The sequence below is a fragment of the Phasianus colchicus genome, chromosome 20 (genome assembly GCF_987193195.1).
Source record: "Phasianus colchicus chromosome 20, bPhaCol1.hap1.1, whole genome shotgun sequence".
Taxonomy (NCBI): Eukaryota; Metazoa; Chordata; class Aves; order Galliformes; family Phasianidae; genus Phasianus; species Phasianus colchicus.
Window position 1 is genome coordinate 7,431,574 of NC_143455.1, and position 22,850 is coordinate 7,454,423.

A 22,850-nucleotide genomic window follows, 5' to 3' on the forward strand; every position below is an offset into this window, starting at 1 on the left:
CTGGTGCTTGGGATAACCCGGAGGCAGATGTGGGGAAAGCAGCTCTTCTAGCCAAAGCACCTGTGTCTGACACTGTGTTGAGGGGAGGTGGAGTGGGCACCTGGCTAGCATCCACCTCTGCTGCTCAGTGAAGAGTAGGGGCAGATGCCTTCTCTTGATCACCTGCTTGTCAAGGCTGGCTCTAATGAGAAGATCATCATAACAGAAGTTTCCTCTTCATTCGGGTCATAGGGTATTTCTCCATATTACCAATTGTTTTGTTTCCCTGCTCCACCAGCCTTTGGGACTGGAGATTTGGGTGATGAGGTAGCATCGTTATGAAGGACACATCTGTGAGACCCTCACCCATGCCATGAGCTCCCTGGGCCACTTGGATGCTGTGCAATGAAATGGGTACAGGGGACATGGATGAAGCAGGTGCGGATGATGCAGGTGAGTTATGCAGACACAGGATGCAAATGACTTACTCAGCCATGGGCTGCTCCTGGTGGGGAAACTTCCCAGTTGGGCCACGCCACACTCTCCCCAAGAGGTTCTTTGCATGTGGATCTCCATCCACCTCAGAAGGAGATGAGCAGGGATGTCCTTGTTTGAGAGTCACTGAGACCCACTTCTCTTCATTCCCCCACTCTTTGCAAGGAGATGTAATGGCATGCTCTGCGTCCTCTTTTACCACACCTCGAAGCATAGCTGGGTCCAGTTGTAAAACAGGTGAATGTCATTTAAACACTAAAGCAGAAGGAGCATCCCTGCCTCTGTCCCATCCCAGCTCCTGCATCCCACCGCCGCCACGGGGCAGACGAGTTCCGCAGCTCAGCCCCAGCCAGGACAAAAGCAAAGCGTGCCCGCTGTCAGTCCCAGTTGATTTAAACGTTTGCAAGAGGCTTTATAATGCAAAGGGCTGTTCCCATCCAGGTGGCAGCACTTCGCTGCTCTTCCTACACCGGGACTCGGTGCGTTGAGTTTGCTAAGAAAACCGATGTCAGGGAACGGGCGACCTTCCCTCCTGCAGCAGTGTGCTGGGGTAGCTCAGTTGAATTCTCTGTGCTGAGAAGCATAAGGATTTGCCAGATAAAGGATATGTGTACGGCTTATTGTTGGGCTGAATTTTCCTCTCTTGGCCGAGACTCAAGAATTTCCTGAGTAACCTTTTCTTTTTTTTTTCTTTTTTCTTTTTCTTTTTTTTTTTTTTTTCCAGTGAAATCTGCCTGGACAACTCCACAACAATATGCTCTGTTTGCTTTTTATAACGTAAATAAATCTGAAGCTCTGCCAAAGAGGAAGGGGGGGAAGTGAGGGATCGCATGAGGAATGCCTTTTGGCAGAAATATCCACGTGAAGGAGTGGTTGTGTGAAGAGAAGGGCTCCGAGCAGCACTGCAACCACTGGCCAGAATCTCCCCGGCAGCCCCACGTCCAGAGGTGCATTGCACAGAGTGAGCTTTGGATCCCTGTCAAACCCTCCCATTAAGGTAAGGCTCAAGCATTCTTCTTTAAACAAGAGAAAAACAGTATTTCGGAGAGATGAAAGCACTCAGTGATTAAGCATAAATAATGTTGGGTGAACACGGATGCAGGAAGATGGGTCAATGGGTGTCTTGGAACAGGCTCAGTTAAGGTTGGGATTAAACTTATTGGCACTATAAGCAGAACAGAGACATTTTAACCTCTTTGATATAGAGCAAATGGAGCTCTGTTTGCAGCAGAGGTGCATTTCTGGCAGTTCATTTTGCTAGGAGAACGTGGTACAATTCAGCTGCGTTTAGTATTTTAGGGCATCCAACATACACAGGAGCAGAGTAAGCTAGAGATGGAACTAAAAAAAAGAAAATTGTCTTTCACTCTTACAAATTACCACTGAGATTGACTGGGATGACGCAGCTGGTGGTGGTGGGGAGGGGACACTTGGGACATCTGAGTGGGACCTGGTGGCCAGCTCTTCTTCCCACTGCAATCTCCTGGGTGTGAAGGTGGAACTCTGGCTGTGGGTCAACTTGTCCAAGTGTACGTTGGCTTCACCATCTCAAGGAAGCCTAGAGATCATCATAACAAGCTAAATTCATATTTTTATATGCTTTGTGAAGGCTTCTGAAGGACAAGAATCCATTCAGAGTGTGATGGTCAAATAGCAGATTCCCGTCCCTACTCTCCCGTAGTGTCCCACAGAGGTAATACAGTTTGTTGCAGCTTTTTGAGTGTTTGGTGTCATTGTGTCACCCCAGCAGAGCTTGGCCATTCCTTGGGCTGGGCAATCACGTCCCTGAAATTGGCTGATATCAAGCATCCATGTGCGTGAAGTGGAGAATAATAAGAGAGGTGATAATGCAAATATAAATATTTGAAGAAGATAAGCTGCACCTTGACTGTCAGCACTGTGAGGCATCATTCCCCAAAGTGTACTAGGAGCTTTGGAAGGGTTTGTTTTCTATGTGCTCTTGGAGCTCCACCTGAGAATTTGCATACAGAAGATCAAGAAAACATTGTCTGGAAGTATAATTGAGCAGCAGAGCAGTTTGGCTGTGGGAGTTTGGTTTCCCTTTCACATTTGGGTGCTTTGTCCTTTCACTCACTTCAGTTACCCGTGACTATTTTCCTGATGGTTAACGTGGACACATCTTATCTGCAGTGCTCCTCTGACAATGCATGTTACGCCTTACTTCTTTAAGGCTCAACACGAGTGTTGGTTGTCATCCAGGAAACAATCACTGTTTTGCTTTGACCACAGATTTGAGGATGTTGCGAGATCTTATGGAGTAACCCACCACTGCACACTCATGGTTGCTTTTTCTCTCTTGCTCCCCATGAGGAACTCCGACAACGCAGCTCTCTGAAAGCACTTCCAAGAATTTGTTCTCTCATAGCTCCCAGTTGCCTTCAGTTGACTCTGTTTTCTGTCTGAGCTCAGCTTGTACCGTGGCCAAGAGTTTCTCAACACTTGGTGTGAAGCCTAGAGTACGCTAAAATCGCATGCAACTAGAATCTGTTGATTTTACTTAACTATATTTTTGTCACTTCTTGGATATTCAGGCCACCCAAACCAACTAGGTCATGCAGTCTGATTTCCCTTTTGTATTATCAAGTTAACTCCTCCCAGCCTTACCATGCTAAAGCATGGAAGAAATCTGGATTAATTGGTGTCACAGTGCTGAGCTGCAAGGATGAGGAACACACTGATGACAACGATGGCCTCTGGTGCAGGACAGAGTCAGGGACCGAATGGCTTCAGCCCCTTCTCAGAAAAAAGAAAGTGTTTCTGGCAGACAAGCATATGCCGTGCAAATAAAAACAGTCTCTGATGTTTTAGCATTGCTGTATCTGAAAGCAATTAATTTATTCTTTTTTTTCTAGGTAGAAAGATGAGGAGACTTCAGAGAAATCTGAGTGTGTTCCAGCAAACTAAAATTCTCTTGTGGAAAAACGTGCTTATCAAATGGAGGATGAAAATGCAGAGTTTTCAGGTAGGATAAAAAAAAAACACAACATGAAGTGGCCCCTGAAGATGGTTTAATCTCTGCCTTCCTCTATACCTCCACCTCCTTCTGTAGTGTTAAAGTCCATTTCAAAAGCTCAGTTTGTACCATGGCCAAGAGTTGCTCCAACACTTGGTGTGAAGCAGCACGTTAATATTACACGTATCTGGATTTTGGGGATTTTGGCTGATCATGTTGTCGTTGTCTCTTGGATATTCAGGCCACCCAAGCCAATTGCGACTGACTGGGAACGAACACATTTACCTTTTTATCCAATATATTTCTCTTTTGGATGACATGGAAGAGCACAGATGGGTTCTCCATGAGGAGATTTGCACAACACAACGACCTCGTCAGTCACTGACCAAGAAACCAATGCAACTCAGTGCCTTGTTTACCCTGATCAAACAGAGATGCTCCTCTACTGCTCTACCACTAAATCCCCTTTTCTACTCCCCTCTCCTAGGAGTGGATGCTGTCCCTGCTTTTCCTGCCACTGATGTTCATAGTGAGCAGCTTCATGATGTACATCCCCTACCCCGAGGTGCCACACAGCCACCTGGGGCAGCTGGATGATCCTGCCTACAATGCCACTGGAGTTACCATTGCTTTCACACCCGTCACTGCAGCCACCAGGCACATAATGAACACGGTGGCCTCAAAGTCTGTGATGACAGGTACGATTTATCTTTTAAATGCTTGGCTTTGGTGTTATTCAACCTTTTATACACACGTTTGTGTTTAAGTTGAGATGGGTTGAGATTGGGCTTGGAGATCTTAGAGGTCTTTTCCAACCTTCATGATTCTATTATTCTATGATTTTGTACCTTAAAACTCTACCTGGCCTGATGTTCACTGTGTAGTGAATAATACCACTGGGTCACATCCAATCACATCCATTCACTTATTTCCAGGTACACTTCTCAGTGTGAAGTATTTAGAGGGGCCACAGGTGTGCCCTGTCCAGTAATGAGAACTTGAGAGGGCAGGTGCAACCTCAGCAAAGCAAGATCTACACCCACAGCTTGTGTTTTGCAGTGCAACAGAAACTCATTGCAATATTTCATCTTTTAAACCCCAGGGATAAAACTGGAGGCACTGGACACCGAGAGAGCCTTGGAGGAAGCCTGGATTTCGAATAAAGAGATTATAGGAGTTGTATTTAAAAACAACTTCTCCTATCACCTCCGGTTTTCTGCTGAGAACGTGATTTTTCCAAATGAAAACCTTGAATACATAGGTACCCAGCTGTTTTCTGAAGCTGTTTGATGCTCTTATTAAAATGTTTTGTTGGGTTTTTTTTACGCTATTGGTTCCTGCAGAGGATCTTAATCTTGTTTTCCTCTTCTATTAAATCAGTTGTGTATGTATGAGTGATGCCCTTTTTCTCCATCCCTGCAGATACCTGTTACAATTACTCGGATCACTACTGTGAGAGCCCCAAGTACTGGTACCAAGGTTTCCTGTCCCTGCAGTCCAGCATTGATGCTGCTATTATAGAGGTAAATCAGTTACGAACTGCAGTACATGTCCTTTTAAAAGATACACATCTTTCTATCTAGGAAAGACAAATTTTTCTGTGACAATAACAAGGGATGAGCTTGTCAGAAAACCTCTCCAGAAAAAGCAAATACCGCCTGTGTATTATTGGCAGTGACAGCAGCGACTTGGATAGGATCAGCAGTTTCCTGCAGAAGAAGTTAGGTTTCGATTTCATTTTGAAGAGCTGTGCTAACTTTTGTTTCTCTTCAAAATTGCATTTGTTCCTGAAGGCTGGGAACCAAACGCAATGCCATTGCTTGGTTTAGTGTATTTCCCAGGTGTCACGGAAAAGGCAATTCTTGGGTAGCACAAACAGCTGCTGGGTGTGTTGGCTTTGATAGATGATGGAGGGAGTCCAACTGAGCCCTTCACATTAGACTTTATTGCATTACTCCCTGATGTCTATAAGGCTGCATTAAAAAGTAATATTAAAAAGGCATTCTATGTCAGATGAATCGGAAGATTCATTGGACAGCCACAACTCACTGTAGGAAATAAACTGAATGTTAACACTTTGACTTGAATTCCTTTAGGTGGTGGCAAATCATTCTGTTTGGGAAGAAATGAGAACAATTGCTGGGGTGCGTGCGAAGTCCCGGAGTGTCATCTCCTCAATTACATTAGAGTACATTTATTTCATGATTACTGTTGTGATGTGCTTCTCTTCATTCATGTATTTCTTATCTGTGAATGTTGTAAGAGAAAAGAAGAAGCTCAAAGTACTGATGAAGTTGATGGGGCTACACGATATGGCATTTTGGTGAGTTCTGGGCACTTTCGTAATATTTTAATACATTAAATGGGTTTCTGACTACTCTAAGGACAAACCAAAAGGGCTGAACATGGCCATTCCTCTTTGGGAATTTCCTGAAGTGCGCCATGCTCGCTGCTCTGCATAAGATACGGTTGGGTTTGCTCTGGGAAACAGATGATGCTTTAATTAAAAATGGTTCTGCCATCTAAATGACTTTGCAACAACATTACACAGCCATATAACACTAGCTATCCACTTCCAGGCTCTCCTGGAGCCTGCTGTATGCCATCTATGTGCTGATCCTGTCCTGCCTGCTGACTGCCCTGGTGGTGCAGGAAAGTTTCTACACCAGCAGCTTCTCTGCCATCCTACTGCTGTTTTTCCTGTATGGCCTCGCATGCGTAAGTTGGATTTGAGAGACAGATTTTCTCACTGCATGGTTTTATTGATGTTTTGATGAGCGTAACCATTGCTCCAAGGCATGAGCACTGTGGTCAGGGTCGTATTTGTGTTTGGTCACATGAAGTGAAAAAGCTGAGTGGTTCCCTGCCTCAGTGAGTAGTTTCAGTTGTAGGCTGGTTATACCAGACCTGATTGAAACTCAGGTCTACCCACTGAGAAAGGACTTCTGTCATATTTTATTACACAGACCCAGCTCACCAGAGGCCTATTTGCCTGGCAAGAGGCATTACTGCTGGTTAAGGATACTTATCTCCTTCAGAGCTTGAAGGACATTCCTGTTCTTACAGGTCCACCTGGTCTTCATGCTCTGCTCCCTCCTGAGAACATCCAAACTTGTGGGCTCCCTGGGGTTCCTCATCACCTTTCTCTTCGGCTGCCTGAGCCTCTCAGTGCTGATAGAAAACCTTCCAGGACCTTTGAAGTGGTTTCTCAGCCTCTTTTGTCCTTTTGCGTTCAACGTTGGCATTGCGAAGGTATGGGGCATCATCTCAACAGAGTCAATGGGTCAATGGAATAGAAGGTTTGGGGATTAACAAAGTTAACAGCATCCATGATTCAATGTCACTTGCATAATTTTTCAGCATGAAAATCCTTCTACTTCGCCCTTTGTTTCAGATTTTCAGTTTGGAAAGATATGGAATAGGTTTCACTTTTTCTAACATCATGGAGGAATCATACTTTTTACTTTCAACCTACATCATACTGACCTTTGACTCGGTCTTGTACATGCTGTTAGCTGTCTACTTCGACAAAGTTCTGCAGGGTAAGTGTGGCTTATACTTACAGCTGTACTTTCCTCCCTTTTACTTTTGAATTATATGGACTGTGTGTGATAGCTCCTCACAGAAATGATGGGCTTCTCCCTTGTCTGCATCAACCAAAATAGATTTTGGACTGAAAAAGAAAATATTACACTGCTGAGGGACTTTTCTATCCCTGACATGTTCTGGTAATTCCCAGATCAAAGGCAGTGAAGAATTTAGTATTTTGTTTTCCCTTCTGTTTTTACTTACACTGTCATTGAACTGTTCATGAGAAAAATAGGGTTATTTTATGATGGGAACTATATTAAATTATTATATAAATGATGAAATTCATTGGAAATTGCCTCGAAGCCACCTTCTTGTGCTACTTAACCCAACTCCTGTGCACACTGATGAAAATTCCCCAACCTTTTAACGGGACAAAGCACCAATTTCGAGGCAGACAGGTAGTTTGCAGAAGCATTTACCATAGGATGGCATTCTGATGGTGCCTTCAGTTAACGACACACCATCATCTTTTACACTGTCATGCCAGGTAAATACGGCATCCCAGCCCCACCATTTTTCTGCCTGAAGCCCTCGTATTGGATGCGGAGCAGGAGGGGCTTTCCTGGGGAAGGACACAGAGGTGCTGGGAGCCTTGAGGACCCCCCAGGGGACGACGTGGAGCCGGTGCCCCTCGAGTTCAGGGGGAAGGAGGCCATCAGGTTGGAACTGAGGATTGTGCTGTTTGGTAGCTTGGGTCAATGCTCCTGCTGGCACCATTCTGCCATCAGTTCTGTTTCCATCTTCACGTGGTTTTGTTTCACAGAGAAACATTAGAGTAAAATGTTGATGAGATAAATAGATAATTCAGGTCACTAACGGTGAAATCCCCATAAACTCTCTGCTGTTTACTTTGCCACGGACTTTGGTAAATTGCCATTGCAGACAACAAGGAGAACCTGGAGGGCAGCCTGTTGCAAAGGGGCCACCTGTTGCAATGGGGCTGACCTTGTCTTTGCAAGGCTTGGTGCCTCGTTAGCATGTGCCAGGTAGAAATGTCCACATCTGTATACAGGGCACTCAAACTCACACCTCACATTCCATTTCTGTCATTTTGAATTCAGACCCATAAGAATAAGAAAGGACACCTAAATGCACTTACAAGAATTCTGAAATAATATCTGCCTTTCCTTCCTTTTCAGACTCCACAATATTAAAAAAACATACAAAAAGAAAGACAAGAAGACAGAAGCCTTGAGAGGTATGAAAGCTGTGATATTAATTTCTGCTAAAGGTGAAGATTCACAGCTCTGCAAATATGATGATCAAAGAAAGAAAACAATACTTGCACTGCTTGAAAAATTGTCTAAAACATTGATGCAACTGATTACTACTTTATTCAGTTTACATCCATTGATTTTCCATTCCTCCAAAAAGTGAAGAGAATAAGAAAGCTTTTTTATGTCTTTTCAGCTAATTCCAGAGCGGCTTCTTCTGCCTTCAGTTTTAGTTTTGCAGAATATTTCCTCAATTTTCCTTAATGGACTTCTGACTAATTACTGCTACTTAGTTCTTGTGCTTCTGGACCTGCCTTGCCTTTGACAATGAACAGAGGGAAGTAAAACCTCATTTTTTTGCCCCAGATTTGGTGTTTTTTGTGTTCTAGGTTTGTCTTTAGATATTTATGAGGGTCAAATCACTGCCTTGCTCGGTCACAGTGGGGCTGGAAAGACAACACTGTTAAATGTGCTCAGCGGGCTGACTTTGCCTTCTGAAGGTAGGATGGGACTGGTAAGGTGGGATGAGTGAGCTTCAAAGCTGCAAAGCCCAGCTTGTTCCCTGTCATCACATTTGTATTTGTATAAACAGGCTCTGCAACCATCTATGACTACAAGCTATCGGAGATAGGAGATAGGGAAGAGATCAGAGAGATGGTCGGTGTTTGCCCACAGTTCGATACGCAGTTCGAAGTCCTAACAGTGAAAGAAAATTTGCAAACCTTTGCAGAGATCAAGGGCATCAAATCCAAAGAGGTAGAGCAAGAGGTAAGTGCAAGTTCCCCTGTAATGAGATCCTGGGGCCTTGGTGCACCCAAAGCAAGCCAACCTTGGTACACTCAAAGTGCCCCAACCTTGGTGCACCCAAAGCAAGCCAACATAGCCTTCGAAATCACTTATTTGGTCCCAGCCACACCTCTTTTGTGGTTCACAGAGGACAGACAGCTGGTTCTGGGAATGGGCTTTCTTGTGCTTTTTGTAGGTGCAAAACATTTTGGAACTGCTGGATATCAGTAGTGTGCAAGACACTCAAGCTGAGAAATTGAGTGGTGGGCAAAAAAGGAAGTTATCCATTGGGATAGCCATGCTTGGGAACCCACAGGTAAAGCAGCTCTGTAATATACAGAATATTCAGTAATTTTAACGTGGCCATCGTTATTCCAGAAAGATGGTAAATTCTTTACCTTAATTTTACACATCTAGTTTAAAGCAGAGTCCCCTGAGCAGTGCCCAGAGTGGTTGCTCCTGCACACCAGATGGCCTGGCTCTTGCCTCCAGGACCTGAGGCTCTCAGGGAACACCAATCCCACAAGCTGTGCAACCATTCCTTCAGTGGGGAACATCTGCTCTCATCCCGTGTGCAGGTGCTGCTCCTGGATGAGCCGACAGCAGGGCTGGATCCTCTTTCCCGGCACCAGGTGTGGAGCCTTCTCAAGGAACACAGAGCTGGCCGGGTGATCCTCTTCAGTACCCAGTTCATGGATGAGGCTGACATCCTTGCGGGTAAGCAGAGGCTCAGCATCCCTGCAGAGCATCCCTGCAACTGGAAGTCCTTTTCTGGGCCAATCTACCTGGGATGAAAATCTGGATCATGGGATCTGCCCCCAGAAAAATACAAAATACCACTGAACAGCCCATGGGAGGTCCAGATGTAGGAAAAAAAGATTAAATCACTGCTCTACAGTTTATAATCTTCTTGTGCTTTTTTTTTTCTCTTTAGACCGCAAGGCTTTTATCTCACGTGGGAGGCTGAAGTGTGTTGGCTCCTCTTTGTTCTTGAAGAATAAGTGGGGGATTGGCTACCACTTAAGGTATGCACTTCAGCTGTACCGACCAGTGTCTGGGAATAGGCATGAATCCACTAAGATGAGCTGAATTCACATTGAGTTAAATTAGCCGAAGATGTAATTTACTCCAGAGTAAGCAATGAAGTACAATTTGATGCATCCTAGCAAATACAGTCTTGCTTCCATTTCATTTGCTGTTTGTTTAGTTTTCAATATTGACCATTTGCTTTTTCCTTTCAATTGAACAGAATCCATGTCAGTGATTCTTGTGATGTAGAGAACGTGACATCTCTGGTTAAGCAGTACATCCCCAGAGTCATGCTCTCGGGACATGGTCAATACGAGCTGAGATATAAACTGCCATTAGAAAACGTGAATAAATTCCCAGGTAATGTTTATGAAAATAATTCAGAATTGTCCATAGAAAAGGAAAACTGAAATATGTGGGGAAAGAGAAATGAGGAACTTCTGCAAGGATAGCATGAAGACTATTAAATCGTTGCATGCAATGTCCACTACCCCATACCTGCTGCAGCAGTTGTGGCCATCAGTCTGGCAGTTCCATAGCCCTGCTGCCTGAAATGTTGATGCTAAACCTGCCCATGGCAGGAGGTTGGAACTAGGTCCCTCCCAACCCAACCCATTCTTTGATTCTGTGATTCATTCTATGAAATTTTCACTGAACTGCGAATCTGGCAGTTTGGGGTTCCCTCTAAACCCCCTGCTTGCTGGCAGTTATTGCTTTGCTATTTTCCCTGTGACTGGAGATACCCCACTCTGGTTGACCTCACCTCTCCATAGTCCATAGTCCATAGTCATGCTTGTGTTTGACACCTTGGTGGCACTGACCATACCTCTGTCACACAGATCTGTTCAGGGGCCTCGACAGCTGCTCTGACCTGGGAATCATCAATTATGGAGTTAGTATGACAACCCTGGAGGATGTCTTCCTGAGACTGGAAGAAGATGCAGTGGACCAAGAAGGTACAATTGTGGCTGTCAACACACAGCCCTCAGCCAAGACAACAGCTGCTTTACAACCACCCCAACATCGCAGTGTAGAAGCTGGTTTCAGACATAACAGCGTGTGGAAAACTCTCTGCAGATAAGTGTGTCCCTGGGGAGCGGGCAGAAGGAGGAGCACGGAGCCCAGAGGAGATGGAGTCAGGCTCCCTGCTGCTCTCAGACACTGGGAGGGTGACAGTCAGCTGCTGGGCACTCTGGAGGCAGCAGGTCTCTGCCGTGGCATGGGTGCGCTTGCTAAAGCTCAAGAGCTCAGTGAAGAACCTCCTCTCCATGTGAGTATAAAAGGGATGCTCTTGTGTAGACCTGGAGCTGGGGGCAGTCGCAGGAGGGGGATGATCCTCACAGCCCTGTTCAGATGAGCATTTGGAGTAACTGGTATCAGGTCTTGGCTATGAATGATCTTGACAATCTGCACTCAGAGAAGAGAAAAGCAGCTTATTTTCCATTGCTGGTAAATATTAAATCTGCCTTAAACGCAAAAGCCTCTCCTCCCTTCCTCCCTTCCTCCCTTCCTCCCTTCCTCCCTTCCTCCCTTCCTCCCTTCCTCCCTTCCTCCCTTCCTCCCTTCCTCCCTTCCTCCCTTCCTCCCTTCCTCCCTTCCTCCCTTCCTCCCTTCCTCCCTTCCTCCCTTCCTCCCTTCCTCCCTTCCTCCCTTCCTCCCTTCCTCCCTTCCTCCCTTCCTCTTCTTTACAATTTTGATACTCGATATCTTCCGTGCATTTTCATTCCTACACTGAGTAAATTACCCAAAAGAAATCCATTTACTTTCTGAACTTTTAGGAACAATTTTATTTCAGATGTGGAAAGAAGTTTTAAAATGAATTAATTCTTACAGTCTGAGGAAGGAAAATATTGCTTTCAGACTTCCATTTAAATTATTATTTTTTTGATACTTCTTTAATGTTGTCGGTGTCTGAACTCATTTGACCCCACTGGTCTTCAGTCTGCCATGCTGACATTTCCAGATGGGACACAAGAAATGGAGGGGACATGCTGAGATAGTCTATCATTCCCAATACATAATCACAATCTGCAAAATATCTCCTTTCAAAGTGTTCGTTCGTCTCTCTCTCCATGCAGTCTGCTGCTCTACGTGGTTTTCCTGCTCCCCCTGATTCTACAGCTGTCACTGACAAGTGTCTGGGAGAGCATGAGTGCCTGGGAGCTGTGCACATCACGGTACTTCCTGCCCCTGCGGACCAGGGCTCATGCTGACACCACCAACCTGCTGGTGCTCAACAGCACGGGTGAGCTGGGCTCCTCATGATTTAATGGGCTGTAAATGAAGCCTGATGATGCTTCAGTAGATGATATCCTCATGCAATGACATGGAAAGGGACTGGAATGTGGGATGAGAGGGGATCCCGTTCTTCCCCTGCGTCAAGACCTGACCTCCACCCAAATGGTTTCTGCTCTTTCAGAATTAATCCTGATCAGATTAACAGTCTCCTTCCAGAAATCTACCTTTGACATTCCTTTGAGTGGATGCTATTTCGTGTTATTTTGCCAGAGAATGATACTGTTGGCTTTGTCAGACCATCATCAGGAGAATACATTTGCAACTCAGCAAAGGAATAAAAGGGGGAGAAAAAGCAATGTTTCAGTCACTGAAACTGTCATCCATTAATATCACTAAAATTACTGTGCAGTGATCCAATCCATACGTGCTGTCTGGCTTTCACAGTCATTAGACTTTCTCTAGTTATGTTCAGTGGTCATGGATTCAAAAAAAGAAACCATCAAAGCTTCTTTTGTTTCTCACTATTATGATTTCTCTGCTTTTGGCTTTTGCATCAGGCTCAGGCATTGAGGACTTTATCCACGCCCTTGAGAGCCAAGATCTCGCAGTGGAAATTACAAACAAGGAAAATATCACAGAGGAGCTGAAATACAATGGGGCCATTAAAGTATCTCGTGAAGGCCAGGTGAGGACTTTTGCTCCCACCCTCACATTTCTTCCTAACAACGCACTAATTAAACACGGTTCCTCCTTCAGCTATACTGAACCTTTATCAGATATACTGAACCTTTAGGGACAAAGATTGGTGTTTTAGCCAGTAACCCATGTGCTAGAGGAGACAAGATTCTGTTCCTCCACTTGGATGATCTTTGAGGTCCCTCCCAGCTCAAGCCATTCGATGATTCTATTTGTGCAGCACAATTATACAGATTTTCTCTGTGCTGTTTGCACAAAAGACATAAGCGACATGTATTATTTTAGGCCTGAATTCTCCTGGCCAAGAATTTTCATCCTGGTTTCTTGCTCTCTGAAGAGCTACAGGTTTACCATCTTTTGCCACATGGAGGCCATCAACTGCTTCCCAGTGCTTGTGAACATCATCAGCAATGCTCTGCTGAGAGCTTTCAATTCCACCGCACACATCCGGGTCTGGAGCCATCCTTTTTTCTCTGTAAGTGTCACAGTCTGAGAGACACTTCAAGTTCTTTTATACTGCAAGAAATGCTATGAACTTATGCTAAATGCTAAGAACTGTAGCATCTAGCCATTGGACTGTAGATGTTTTCTACAAATGTTTTGTTCTTCTGTTTTTCAGACAGATAATCCACAATACTGGGATTCCTTTGTCTCTTTCTACCTTATCTACATGCTGCTGCTATTCCCAGGTTTCCCTCCTCACTTTGCAATGGGCTATCTGCAGGACTACAAGGTAAATTCATTGAAATGCAGCAAATCCTATATGAGCAGAAGAGTCACAACTGTATTGCCATGAGGCCATGTGAATATGGCATCCTGAGGCTTTTCTCTGTACGGCCAGCTTTGCAGGCAGCATATACAGCTAAAAGACAAAAAAACATTGGATTTTAATACCAATATTACAAATACTGCAGTACTGCAATAGATTTTTGTGAGCTTTATTAGCTTTTCACTTCCCAGAGCTGTTCCTATGGCCAACACATTCCTTCCCAGACAGGAGCTCGTGCCCAGCTGCGGATCTCAGGGCTCTTCCCCTCGGCGTACTGGTGTGGGCAGGCACTGGTGGATGTTCCATTCTGCTGGCTCCTTCTCTTCTCCATGTTTGGGTTACAGTTTGCAATTAGCAACAGAGTGTCTGGAACCTTCAGCAGCTTCTTCTTGCTGGTGAGTCCTATTCTAGTGAACGCTGGTTTGCTAAGGGGGGATTTGGGTAATACTTTCGGCAAGAGGAGGGCTAGCTGAGACAGCAGCAATGTTTAGAGAGGCAGCATTTTGGAGAATATCCACACAAAATCATGCAGGAGCACAGCAGGACTTCAGCAGTTCACTGTAGCAGGCAGGAAGAAAATATGTGGGTACAGCCAATGCTGGCATATCTCCTGGTCCCCAGATCCTTACTGCCTTTCTCCTCATTTCACCTCTTATAACGTGAGTTTTCCCAGCTGGAAAAGGAAGGCAATAAATCCTGCCTTAATACACTGCTGTACACTAAGCAGTCAAATTGTGGTAATTTCTGAATGTCCTGATCTTAATGAATGACTACAGAAACTGAACCACATTGTTCTATATAGGTTTCTGGTTGTTGACGTGACTCCATTTTCTCTAATAAAAACACTTTTCTCTGCAGATCATGAATATTTTTGGCTATGGAGTTTCTATCATTTTCTTAATCTATTTTATCTCCTTCTTCTTTCGGAAAGGATGGAACTGTGATTTTTGGTCTTTTATCCTAATAGTGGTAAGCATATAGCTTGATAATGCAATATGGGGTTTACAGAAATGTATTTTGAGTTCTTAAAGACAACCTAGAGGTCAAAACACCAATTATAGATCCAGGACATAGATAAGGGCATGTGTTTTATAACAAAAAATTCAATAGAAATCACTGTCACCTTGTTCTGCTTGCTGCCCCCCCTCCGTTTTCCCCCAGCCCTTCACTCCCACAGTTCTGGAAATAAGGATGCTTTTCACAGTTTGGGTCAATCCTTACAAGCCCTGCCTTTCTTTCTCTCTTCCCCCAAAGTCAAGTTAAAGTTTCAAAACACAAAACAATGGGGAATTTGTACTCCATTCCCTTATTCTGTGTAGATCAGATGGGATAGTGTGAAGTGGGATGGGAACAGAACGGGATCCCATACTGCTGCTTTCTGACCAAAGCAGCACTGTGCGTGGGGAGGAGTTTCCCCATATGACCAAAACCAGCAGCAGAGGTAGATGAGGACCTCCTGTACCCTCATCCTTTCTTGTCTTTATGTTTCTTGGCCATCTTGAACAGCTGAATAACCCTCCTGTTTCATTTGTAGGTATGCCTTGTTACTTTTATTATCAGCAGATTCATGGATTTTGCACTAGATCTCGAAATCTCCCTCTATCTCCTGTCTCTGCTGATCCCCCTGTACCCACCCTTGGGCCTCATGCTCAACATTGAGCAGGTAAATGGCTGTACTGGCATCTGTTGGGTAATCATTTCAGACCAGGTGGTCCTTCTGCTCCATTACTGCTATGGGCTGCTTCTTGTTCACATGGGCAGTGACTGTGGGTTAGGTAATCTTAGTTCTTCCCATGCAAAGTCAAGCACCTTGACTTGAACAATCATATAAGATTGCACAGCTGACTTTGCATGAAAACTGAGTGAGAGTTATGGATACTCCTAAAGCATTTTACTGCACATCAGCTGGGAGTGGGCAGGGAAAGAGAGCAGGGAATGTAAAAAACCCTCCAGCTACATGCAAAGCCATTTATGTGCCAGAAGGGAATTAGGAGAGAAGTTCAACCAAAAAAGGACCCCTCCTCTGCCTCGTCCCCCTCTCTCCAGCCTCTCCTCTATTGGGCCCCCAAAGGAGAGAGATGTTTTCCTCTGACAAACCACCATCCCTCCAAAAAAGAGCCTGATGCATCTACTGAGTGCTACAGCATTTTCTGGAGTAGGACTGGAGTACCCAAAGTGAAGAGTGTATAGTGAATGTTTGGGATAAATTAGAAGCTTTTGTGCATACTTGATGTATTTGTTATTTGTATTTAAACCTTTTAACGCTACCCAGCATTATATAAAAGAATTGCAGGTCTTCACTGTGTATTTTTTTTACTCCTACAGATTTTTATTCAAGACTCCGACTTCACTGAAGGCTTCCCAAAAAACAACGTAGTCATAGCTGTCTTTGCAGTAAGAAAACATTTAAGAATAATTTTATTTAGGAACGTGTGCCTTCCAAGTTGTATTCTCAGTAAGCGAGTTCATCTTACAGAGAAGGAGAATCTTGGGGACGTGGATGACAAATTACCCCCCTGTGTAAAAATAGTTTTGTTCCTTTGAAATGGGGAAGGAAATAAGTCTAGGTAGCTTGATGCTTCTGCATTGGTGTTTTCTGCAGTTCTGGTGAATGATAGCAGAGTTCGCAGCCTTCAGGATTACCCTGCGTTTAGATGGCAACTAACTTTAATTTCACACACTGTGTTTTCCCCCCCACGTAGTTTGTAACTCTGCCACCATCTTTTCAGCTTCAGCCACAGCAGAATGGAAGGCAAGTCTGTCAGTGTGGCAACCTCTTTTTTTCAGCCTTACATCCATTTTGTGGTTTTCGTTTTCCTCCTTCGTTATTTGGAGATAAAATATGGAAGGCCAGTTCTGAGAAAGGACCCAATATTTAGGTTCGTATAAACACACACACCACAGGCACTCCTAGCATACTGCTTTTCTTGGAAGACAACAACTTGACCAAATGCTAAGATTAACCTGTTGGATTTGTAGAATTTCCCCAAGAAAAGAGAACAGCCATCAGCATCCCGAGGAGCCCGAAGAGGAAGATGAGGATGTTAAAGCTGAAAGAGAAGCAGTGAAAAATGCCATAGCAGCTCCAAGCCAGGAGGAGGTAAGGCCGAGTGTGGTTCTTCTTCCTTTGCTTTATATCAGTAATAAGATTGTTGGTTTAGAAAAAAAATCACCAAGATTAATAAGGGCAAGTGAATGCTCTGGCTGCATTATTCATTCCTCAATGGAAAAACCCAGCTCTCAAGTGGACAGAATTGGTCCCATCAGGATAAAGAAGAAATGTTTTAAGTGGAAAATGGACAATGTTCCGTGGCATCTCAAATTCTCAGATCTTTTAAAGTTTTTTCCTTTTAAAATGCAAAAATATTACAGAAGGATGAATGCTATTCAGTGTAATGACTGATCTTTCTTCCTCCTCCTTGCTTTCAGAAATCAGTTATTATTGTCAATAATCTCTACAAGGAATATAAAATTAAGAAAGCTGGTTCCGTTTTTAGGAAGAAGAAGAAAATAGCCACCAAAAATATTTCCTTCTGTGTTAAGAAAGGTGAGAACTGGAACTGTTTTACTCTGACCATACCCAGAGAGCTAATCCTCTGCAGGGTCTGCTATCTGAGCCGTGACACCAAGGTGGAATCCATTTCCTCCATGCTTAAGGCACATCCAGTGTATGGCTGGTGAGATAATGAATACCACAGACACATCCAACCAGTTACCTTTGACTCTCCACTATCCAAAATTACATTACTTCTTCTACAGCAGTCACTTCAGCAGCAGCTTCTGGAAGCGATGCTCAGACTTACGTCACTGCATCAGCTACAGAGTTGAAAAGTCATTTATGGCCTCTCTGCTCATATATTCATACATCTGTACAATTGTATGTGATCTTTGATATTAGCATACTCTCTTGTAAGCTTTTTTTTTTTTTTTTATGAGACTGCCTGGTATCTCAGCTGAACGGCGGGCCTTACTAAGAAATGCTGTGTACTGATTTCAGGAGAAGTGTTAGGACTCCTGGGGCCCAATGGAGCTGGTAAGAGCACGGTCATCAATATGATAGCTGGGGAGACAACGCTGACAGCTGGGCAGGTAGGAGGCTGCTGGAGGGCAGGGATAGATGTGTGCTAAAAATGCAGAGCTTGTGCCCAGCTAAGTTTTTCTTCAAAGTAATACTAGGGATTAACCAAACACATTGTTCTATTGAACTATGTATTAATAAAAATGATGGTGAGCTGCTGCTAACTCTAACCACCGTGTGCATCTATGCTAACTCACCATTATATTCAGGAGCCATGTATCTGAGGGTTGCAAAACCAATCCCTCACCCCTCAGGTTTCCTCCCCTAAAGCCCTGTGAAGCCCATAGTTTCCCTCCAAACCTTCCACCCTTGGCTGTGCACATGTGAAACACAGCGTGATCATGCAGGTGCTGCTGAGGAGCCGTGATGCCACGCTGTGCTGGACACAGGACCATGCGTTTGCCTACCTGGGGCACTGCCCACAGGAGGACCCACTATGGCCAGACCTCACCGTGCACGAGCACCTGAAGATCTATGCTGCTGTAAAGGGTGTGCACAAGGAGGACATCGCCACTGCCATCAACAGGTATGGGGTGAGGGTGGTCCTGGGGTCAGTCAAGGGTTTATTCCACATCGTAGGGCGTAGCGAGGAGATTTGAATGTCAGAACCCTCAGTGAGCAAGAAGATGCCTTGGAATAAACTCAGGAAGCAAATCTGTAAAAGGGATTTTGTACTAAATGCTGTGATTGAATGAGTGGGTTAAGGAAAGCTCCGGTTTGCCTAAGTGCATTTGGTGGGGATGGATTTACCACTAACATCCCTTAAAATACATTACCCATAGGAAGCGTTTCTAAAATCTCTGATTTTATTGTTTGGCATTGCAAGGAAGGCGCTTACATAGTGCCTACTCAGCAGGCACAGAAGATGGAGTGGATCTATAATGCTGTTGACACAAGCGACAGTTTTTAGAATAGATTTTGAGGTCTGTTCAGTACACTTCAGTTAAGTGGTGATGTGTTGGCATGGGCTGCCCAGGCCGTGGGGGGAATCAGCATTCCTGAAGGTGTTCAGAACCGTGGAAATGTGGCACTTGGGGATATGGTCAGTGGGCATAGCAGGGTGGGTTGGGGTTGGACTTGGGGATGTTAGAGGTCTTTTCCAGTCTGAATGGCTCCATAAGCATTCGCTTATGTTTTTATAACACAATTTACTGAAATCAAACAGGAGCCGAGAGTCAGGGATAAGAAAGTTCCTTTTTCTTATTCTTTTGGGAACTTCTGATTAGAGTACTGTGTCAGAGAATAACAACTTCTTTTTTCCCCTTTCTTTCTCTTTCTCACAGAATAGTGAATGCTCTGGAGCTTCAAGACTATTTAAAAAAGCCAACCAGAAAACTACCTGCTGGGATAACCAGAAAGGTGCATTTTTTTTCCTTCTTTTTCCTATAACGAGCACTGTAATGTTCATAGCACAAATGAAAAATGTCCTCTGGGAACAGTGGGACCTCCCTGTGCTCCCAGCCACCTGGGAAAGCATCACATTGCACCTTCCAAGTCCCTGTCTCGTATCAATCAGAAGTTTGATGTGTTCATAAAGAATGCAGTGCTGCCTGCAGCTCCTTGAAGACACACTGCTGGGGCTGTAGGTTTGACCCCAACCTCTCTCCCTGCCATAGCTGTGCTTCGCTGTGTGCATGCTGGGCAACCCTTCAGTCCTGTTGTTGGATGAGCCATCGACTGGCATGGACCCCAAAGGACAGCGCTGCATTTGGTGAGCAGGACCCCAGGCTGCTGCGTGGCGAAGGGCTGGAAACTAGGAGTGGATGTGTAGGGTTGGTTAAAGAGCATTCTATCCCATCTGTAGTTGATGCTGCTTGCATAATTTTTAACAAAACCTGTTTTCTCGGTTCTCCTTACCCAAAGTGCTAAGAAGTTCTCCTTGTTGCAAATGTTAATAATTTTAGGGGGTAGAGGGGCAAAGCTTCGATAAAAAGTACCTGGTATTTCTAGGTAGTGTCGGCTCCTTTTTTTAACTTCTGTGTCTTCAGGAAAATGATTCGTGCTGCCCTGAAGACCCAGGAGACAGGTGCCGTGCTGACCACACACTACATGGAGGAGGCAGAGGCAGTGTGTGACCGCGTGGCCATGCTGGTGGCTGGGCAGCTACGGTGGGTATTAACAGGACTAGGATAGGGTTTATCCCCCAGCCTCACCCCAGGCTTTGTGATCCCCATAACAGTAGGATTTGGGAAGGAGCAGATATCAGTGGGTCCACACTGACTTTATTCTTCTCGATTCACCTGCAGGTGCATTGGCTCCATTCAGTACCTAAAGAACAAGTTTGGCAAAGGCTATGTGCTGGAAATTAAAGTCAAAGACCCAGAGACCACTGATCTTCTCCATGCTGAGATTTTGAGGATTTTCCCAAGCGCTGCCCGTCAGGAGAGGTAACTACAAAATAGGGAATGAACAGTGGCTTCACTATTGCATCACCTCTAAAAGCCTGACCAGTGGGACGGCCAAATACAGGATCTCTGCTACTGAGAGATCTACATGCCATAGTCCCAATGAGGTGATCTAACTCAGTAATGCCACCAAGCCCAGCCCTGCTGCTATCCCCACAGTAAAACATCCATAGGTCCAGCTCATACTGTAACAAACTTCTGAATGCAGAATTACAATCTAGAGTAAGAGCCCCCTTTTTTTTCTTTTTCTTCCAGGTTCCCCTCTTTGCTTGTCTACAAGGTCCCAATGGAAGATGCACTGCCCCTGTCTCAGTCTTTCTCCAAGCTAGAGGAAGGTAAGAGCAAAGCAAGACGACTGTTTGAAAAGGTGAAACACCAACATGTAGTCTTCAACTCGATTTCCATTCCTCCACAGCCAAACAAAACTTCAACCTCGAGGAGTACAGCTTCTCTTTGAATACTTTGGCTCAGGTACGTGACCTCAAGGTGTGAGTAAAACCACAGTGAGGTCTGGGCCAGGAGCGGGAGGCAAGAAACTGCCCTGGGGGGCTGGTATGGGATTGTCTGCCAGGAAAATGGTGGCAAATGGTGGAGTTTAATTTGTTTTGGTTTAGTTTTGCCACTGTTGGGAAGCAGCATGGTCAGGACAACCCAGGCAGTGTGTTGCCACCCAAAACAAGCACACTGCACATGGTGACAGATGGATGTCCCTGACAATGCCCAGTCCCAGCCACTGTGGTCACTGTTTGTACAAGGCTGATAGCAAAGCATTGCAGTGCGTGCCAATCCCTCCATGAATACAAACCATCCCATGGATATACCTATGAGCAGAATTCTCAGCTACCGTGCCTTTGTTCCCCACATAGAGCTACTTCATGTACCTGTGGGAGGTGTTACAGAGCTGCACCTCCTGCAAAGGTGCATCACGGAATCTAGGGAGGGTCGAAAAAAATAATCACAACTTTACATTGTCCATTTAGGTCTTTTTGGAACTCTCCAGAGAGCAGGAAAAGGATAATTTTGATCTCACTTTGGATGGTCCTTTTGAATGGAAACAACTTCAGCAGGAAGATAGTTAAAGGTCTCTGATGCTCATTTACACATTACTCTGTATTAGCCTAAGTGATGTGATAACTGCACGTATCTACTACCATTATCAGCGTACCAGGAATAGGATCAGGCTCTGCCTCTCTGGAGAGGATCAGCCCAGGGCTGCACGCTGATGCAGAAGGCATTTCACCAGGATTCCATGAGTGCCTACACTGAGCTTTGTCCCAAGAGAGCCTCCAACAACTGCTTGTTGAATCTGTACCTGCACCAGTGGGAGCCACCATCAAGCAAAGCAGGTTGGAGCAGATGACCAGGAGGGATTCCTACCCCATCTCTAAGGACAAGGCTTTGCTTGGTGGATCTGGGTGCATCAGCAAGTCTGACCACACTGCTCATCTCCTCAGTTCATCTCCCACACACATGGAACTATGAGATGCCTTTAAACACATCTTATTAAAGTTTACCCTCTATTTTTATATCCTTCCAATAAATGTCTGTGTAGAACACATGGTTATGCCCTCACGTTATACCTGTGCTCATTCACAACAGCAAAAACCCCTTCAGAAAACATGAAGCCTAACTTTCCTCTATAACATACACTGGTGGCTGTGTTGCAGTCTCTGCCCATAGACATCATGCACTCAGCTCCAAAACGTGCTCTGGCAGCCAGAGAACACTCACTCAGAGATTATTTCCCTGCTGCTTGCACAATGGTTTTACTCCCACCCCTGGGAAATGAGATAGGAGAAGCCCTAAACACTTGAGTCACCTGCTTGTGCATTCAGTTCCAGAGAAAGTAAACTCAGGGAAAGAGAAGAGCTCCATTCAGCGTGCTGAGGATAGCTGCAGCAGTCTGATTCAGGGCTGTGCAAGCCATGGCCACTTTGATATCACAGCCATTTATGCAATACGTTAGGGACGTGGTTAGCAGGCACAGTGGGTGGATGGTTGGACTGGGTGATCTTAGATATATTTCCCAACCTCAGTGATTCTATACATTGCTGCTCCCCTCTGTATTCCTGCCCCTATACTCAGACCTTTGCTTTTTTAACAAGGAAAAGACCCCCAGAGTGCTCTGAGTCTGCCTGGCAGGAGCTGGAGACAGGGAAGGGTGATAGGGACAGTGCCATCACCAGCACAAGACTGAGATTCCCAGGACCTGGGCCACAGCCAGCACTGGGAGAAAGGAGTTCTGTGCCCTGCACAAAAAAAGAGATTAGCTAGCAGCAGAGAATGGACAAAAGTGCTCAAAAAGTTCATGAGCACTTGGCTTTGCTGTTTAAGGGGGAAAAGAAAAAAAAAAAAGAAAAAAAAACAAGAGTGAGATTTTCTGGAAGCTATCAGGCTTCGTGAACGTTCCCTGCAGAGGTCACCCTCCCACCATCCCTTCCCTGAGAGGCTGGGGGGAAATGCCCCCTCATTGCTGCCATCACTCTGCTGCTGCTGTAGTGCAGGTAGGGCATTTCAGCATGCAACCTGCCTCTCTCCAGCAAGCAGTCCCCTGCTTGTGCACTGCCTGCTCCCTTGTGCAATGCAGATTTGTATT

General features: G+C 45.0%; 1 protein-coding gene across 4 annotated transcripts; it reads left to right on the forward strand.

Annotated features, from left to right (window-relative positions):
• Positions 1–249: 249 nt before the first annotated feature.
• LOC116232477 (ATP-binding cassette sub-family A member 10-like) lies at positions 250–21,803 on the forward strand. 4 transcript variants are annotated; one of them, XM_090121785.1, is made up of 40 exons: positions 250–432; positions 1,199–1,471; positions 3,348–3,457; positions 3,936–4,146; positions 4,551–4,709; positions 4,871–4,971; positions 5,545–5,771; positions 6,028–6,166; positions 6,515–6,700; positions 6,843–6,990; positions 7,527–7,698; positions 8,179–8,237; positions 8,643–8,753; positions 8,846–9,021; positions 9,236–9,355; positions 9,618–9,756; positions 9,974–10,064; positions 10,289–10,428; positions 10,908–11,024; positions 11,146–11,338; positions 12,147–12,313; positions 12,864–12,991; positions 13,340–13,477; positions 13,622–13,735; positions 13,996–14,166; positions 14,630–14,740; positions 15,306–15,434; positions 16,097–16,165; positions 16,559–16,650; positions 16,751–16,871; positions 17,201–17,318; positions 17,769–17,860; positions 18,197–18,375; positions 19,133–19,208; positions 19,466–19,560; positions 19,838–19,957; positions 20,096–20,236; positions 20,510–20,589; positions 20,670–20,725; positions 21,235–21,803. In XM_090121785.1, the coding sequence occupies exons 3-40, from the start codon at positions 3,356–3,358 to the stop codon at positions 21,331–21,333; spliced, it is 4,887 nt and encodes a 1,628-aa protein (XP_089977911.1). In that variant the 5' UTR covers positions 250–432; positions 1,199–1,471; positions 3,348–3,355; the 3' UTR covers positions 21,334–21,803. The 4 variants fall into 4 exon arrangements, with proteins under 4 accessions (XP_089977911.1, XP_089977910.1, XP_089977909.1 ...); XM_090121784.1 differs by lacking the exon at positions 250–432 and adding an exon at positions 832–953; XM_090121783.1 differs by lacking the exon at positions 250–432 and adding an exon at positions 921–1,084.
• The last annotated feature ends 1,047 nt before the right edge of the window (positions 21,804–22,850 follow it).

Coding starts and splice junctions, on each gene's coding strand:
- LOC116232477 (XM_090121785.1), top strand. CDS start 3,356: ATGAGGAGACTTCAGAGAAATCTGAGTGTGTTCCAGCAAACTAAAATT. Junction 4,147..4,550: donor CTCAAAGTCTGTGATGACAG/GTACGATTTATC, acceptor TTTAAACCCCAG/GGATAAAACTGGAGGCACTG. Junction 12,992..13,339: donor AAGTATCTCGTGAAGGCCAG/GTGAGGACTTTT, acceptor TGCTCTCTGAAG/AGCTACAGGTTTACCATCTT.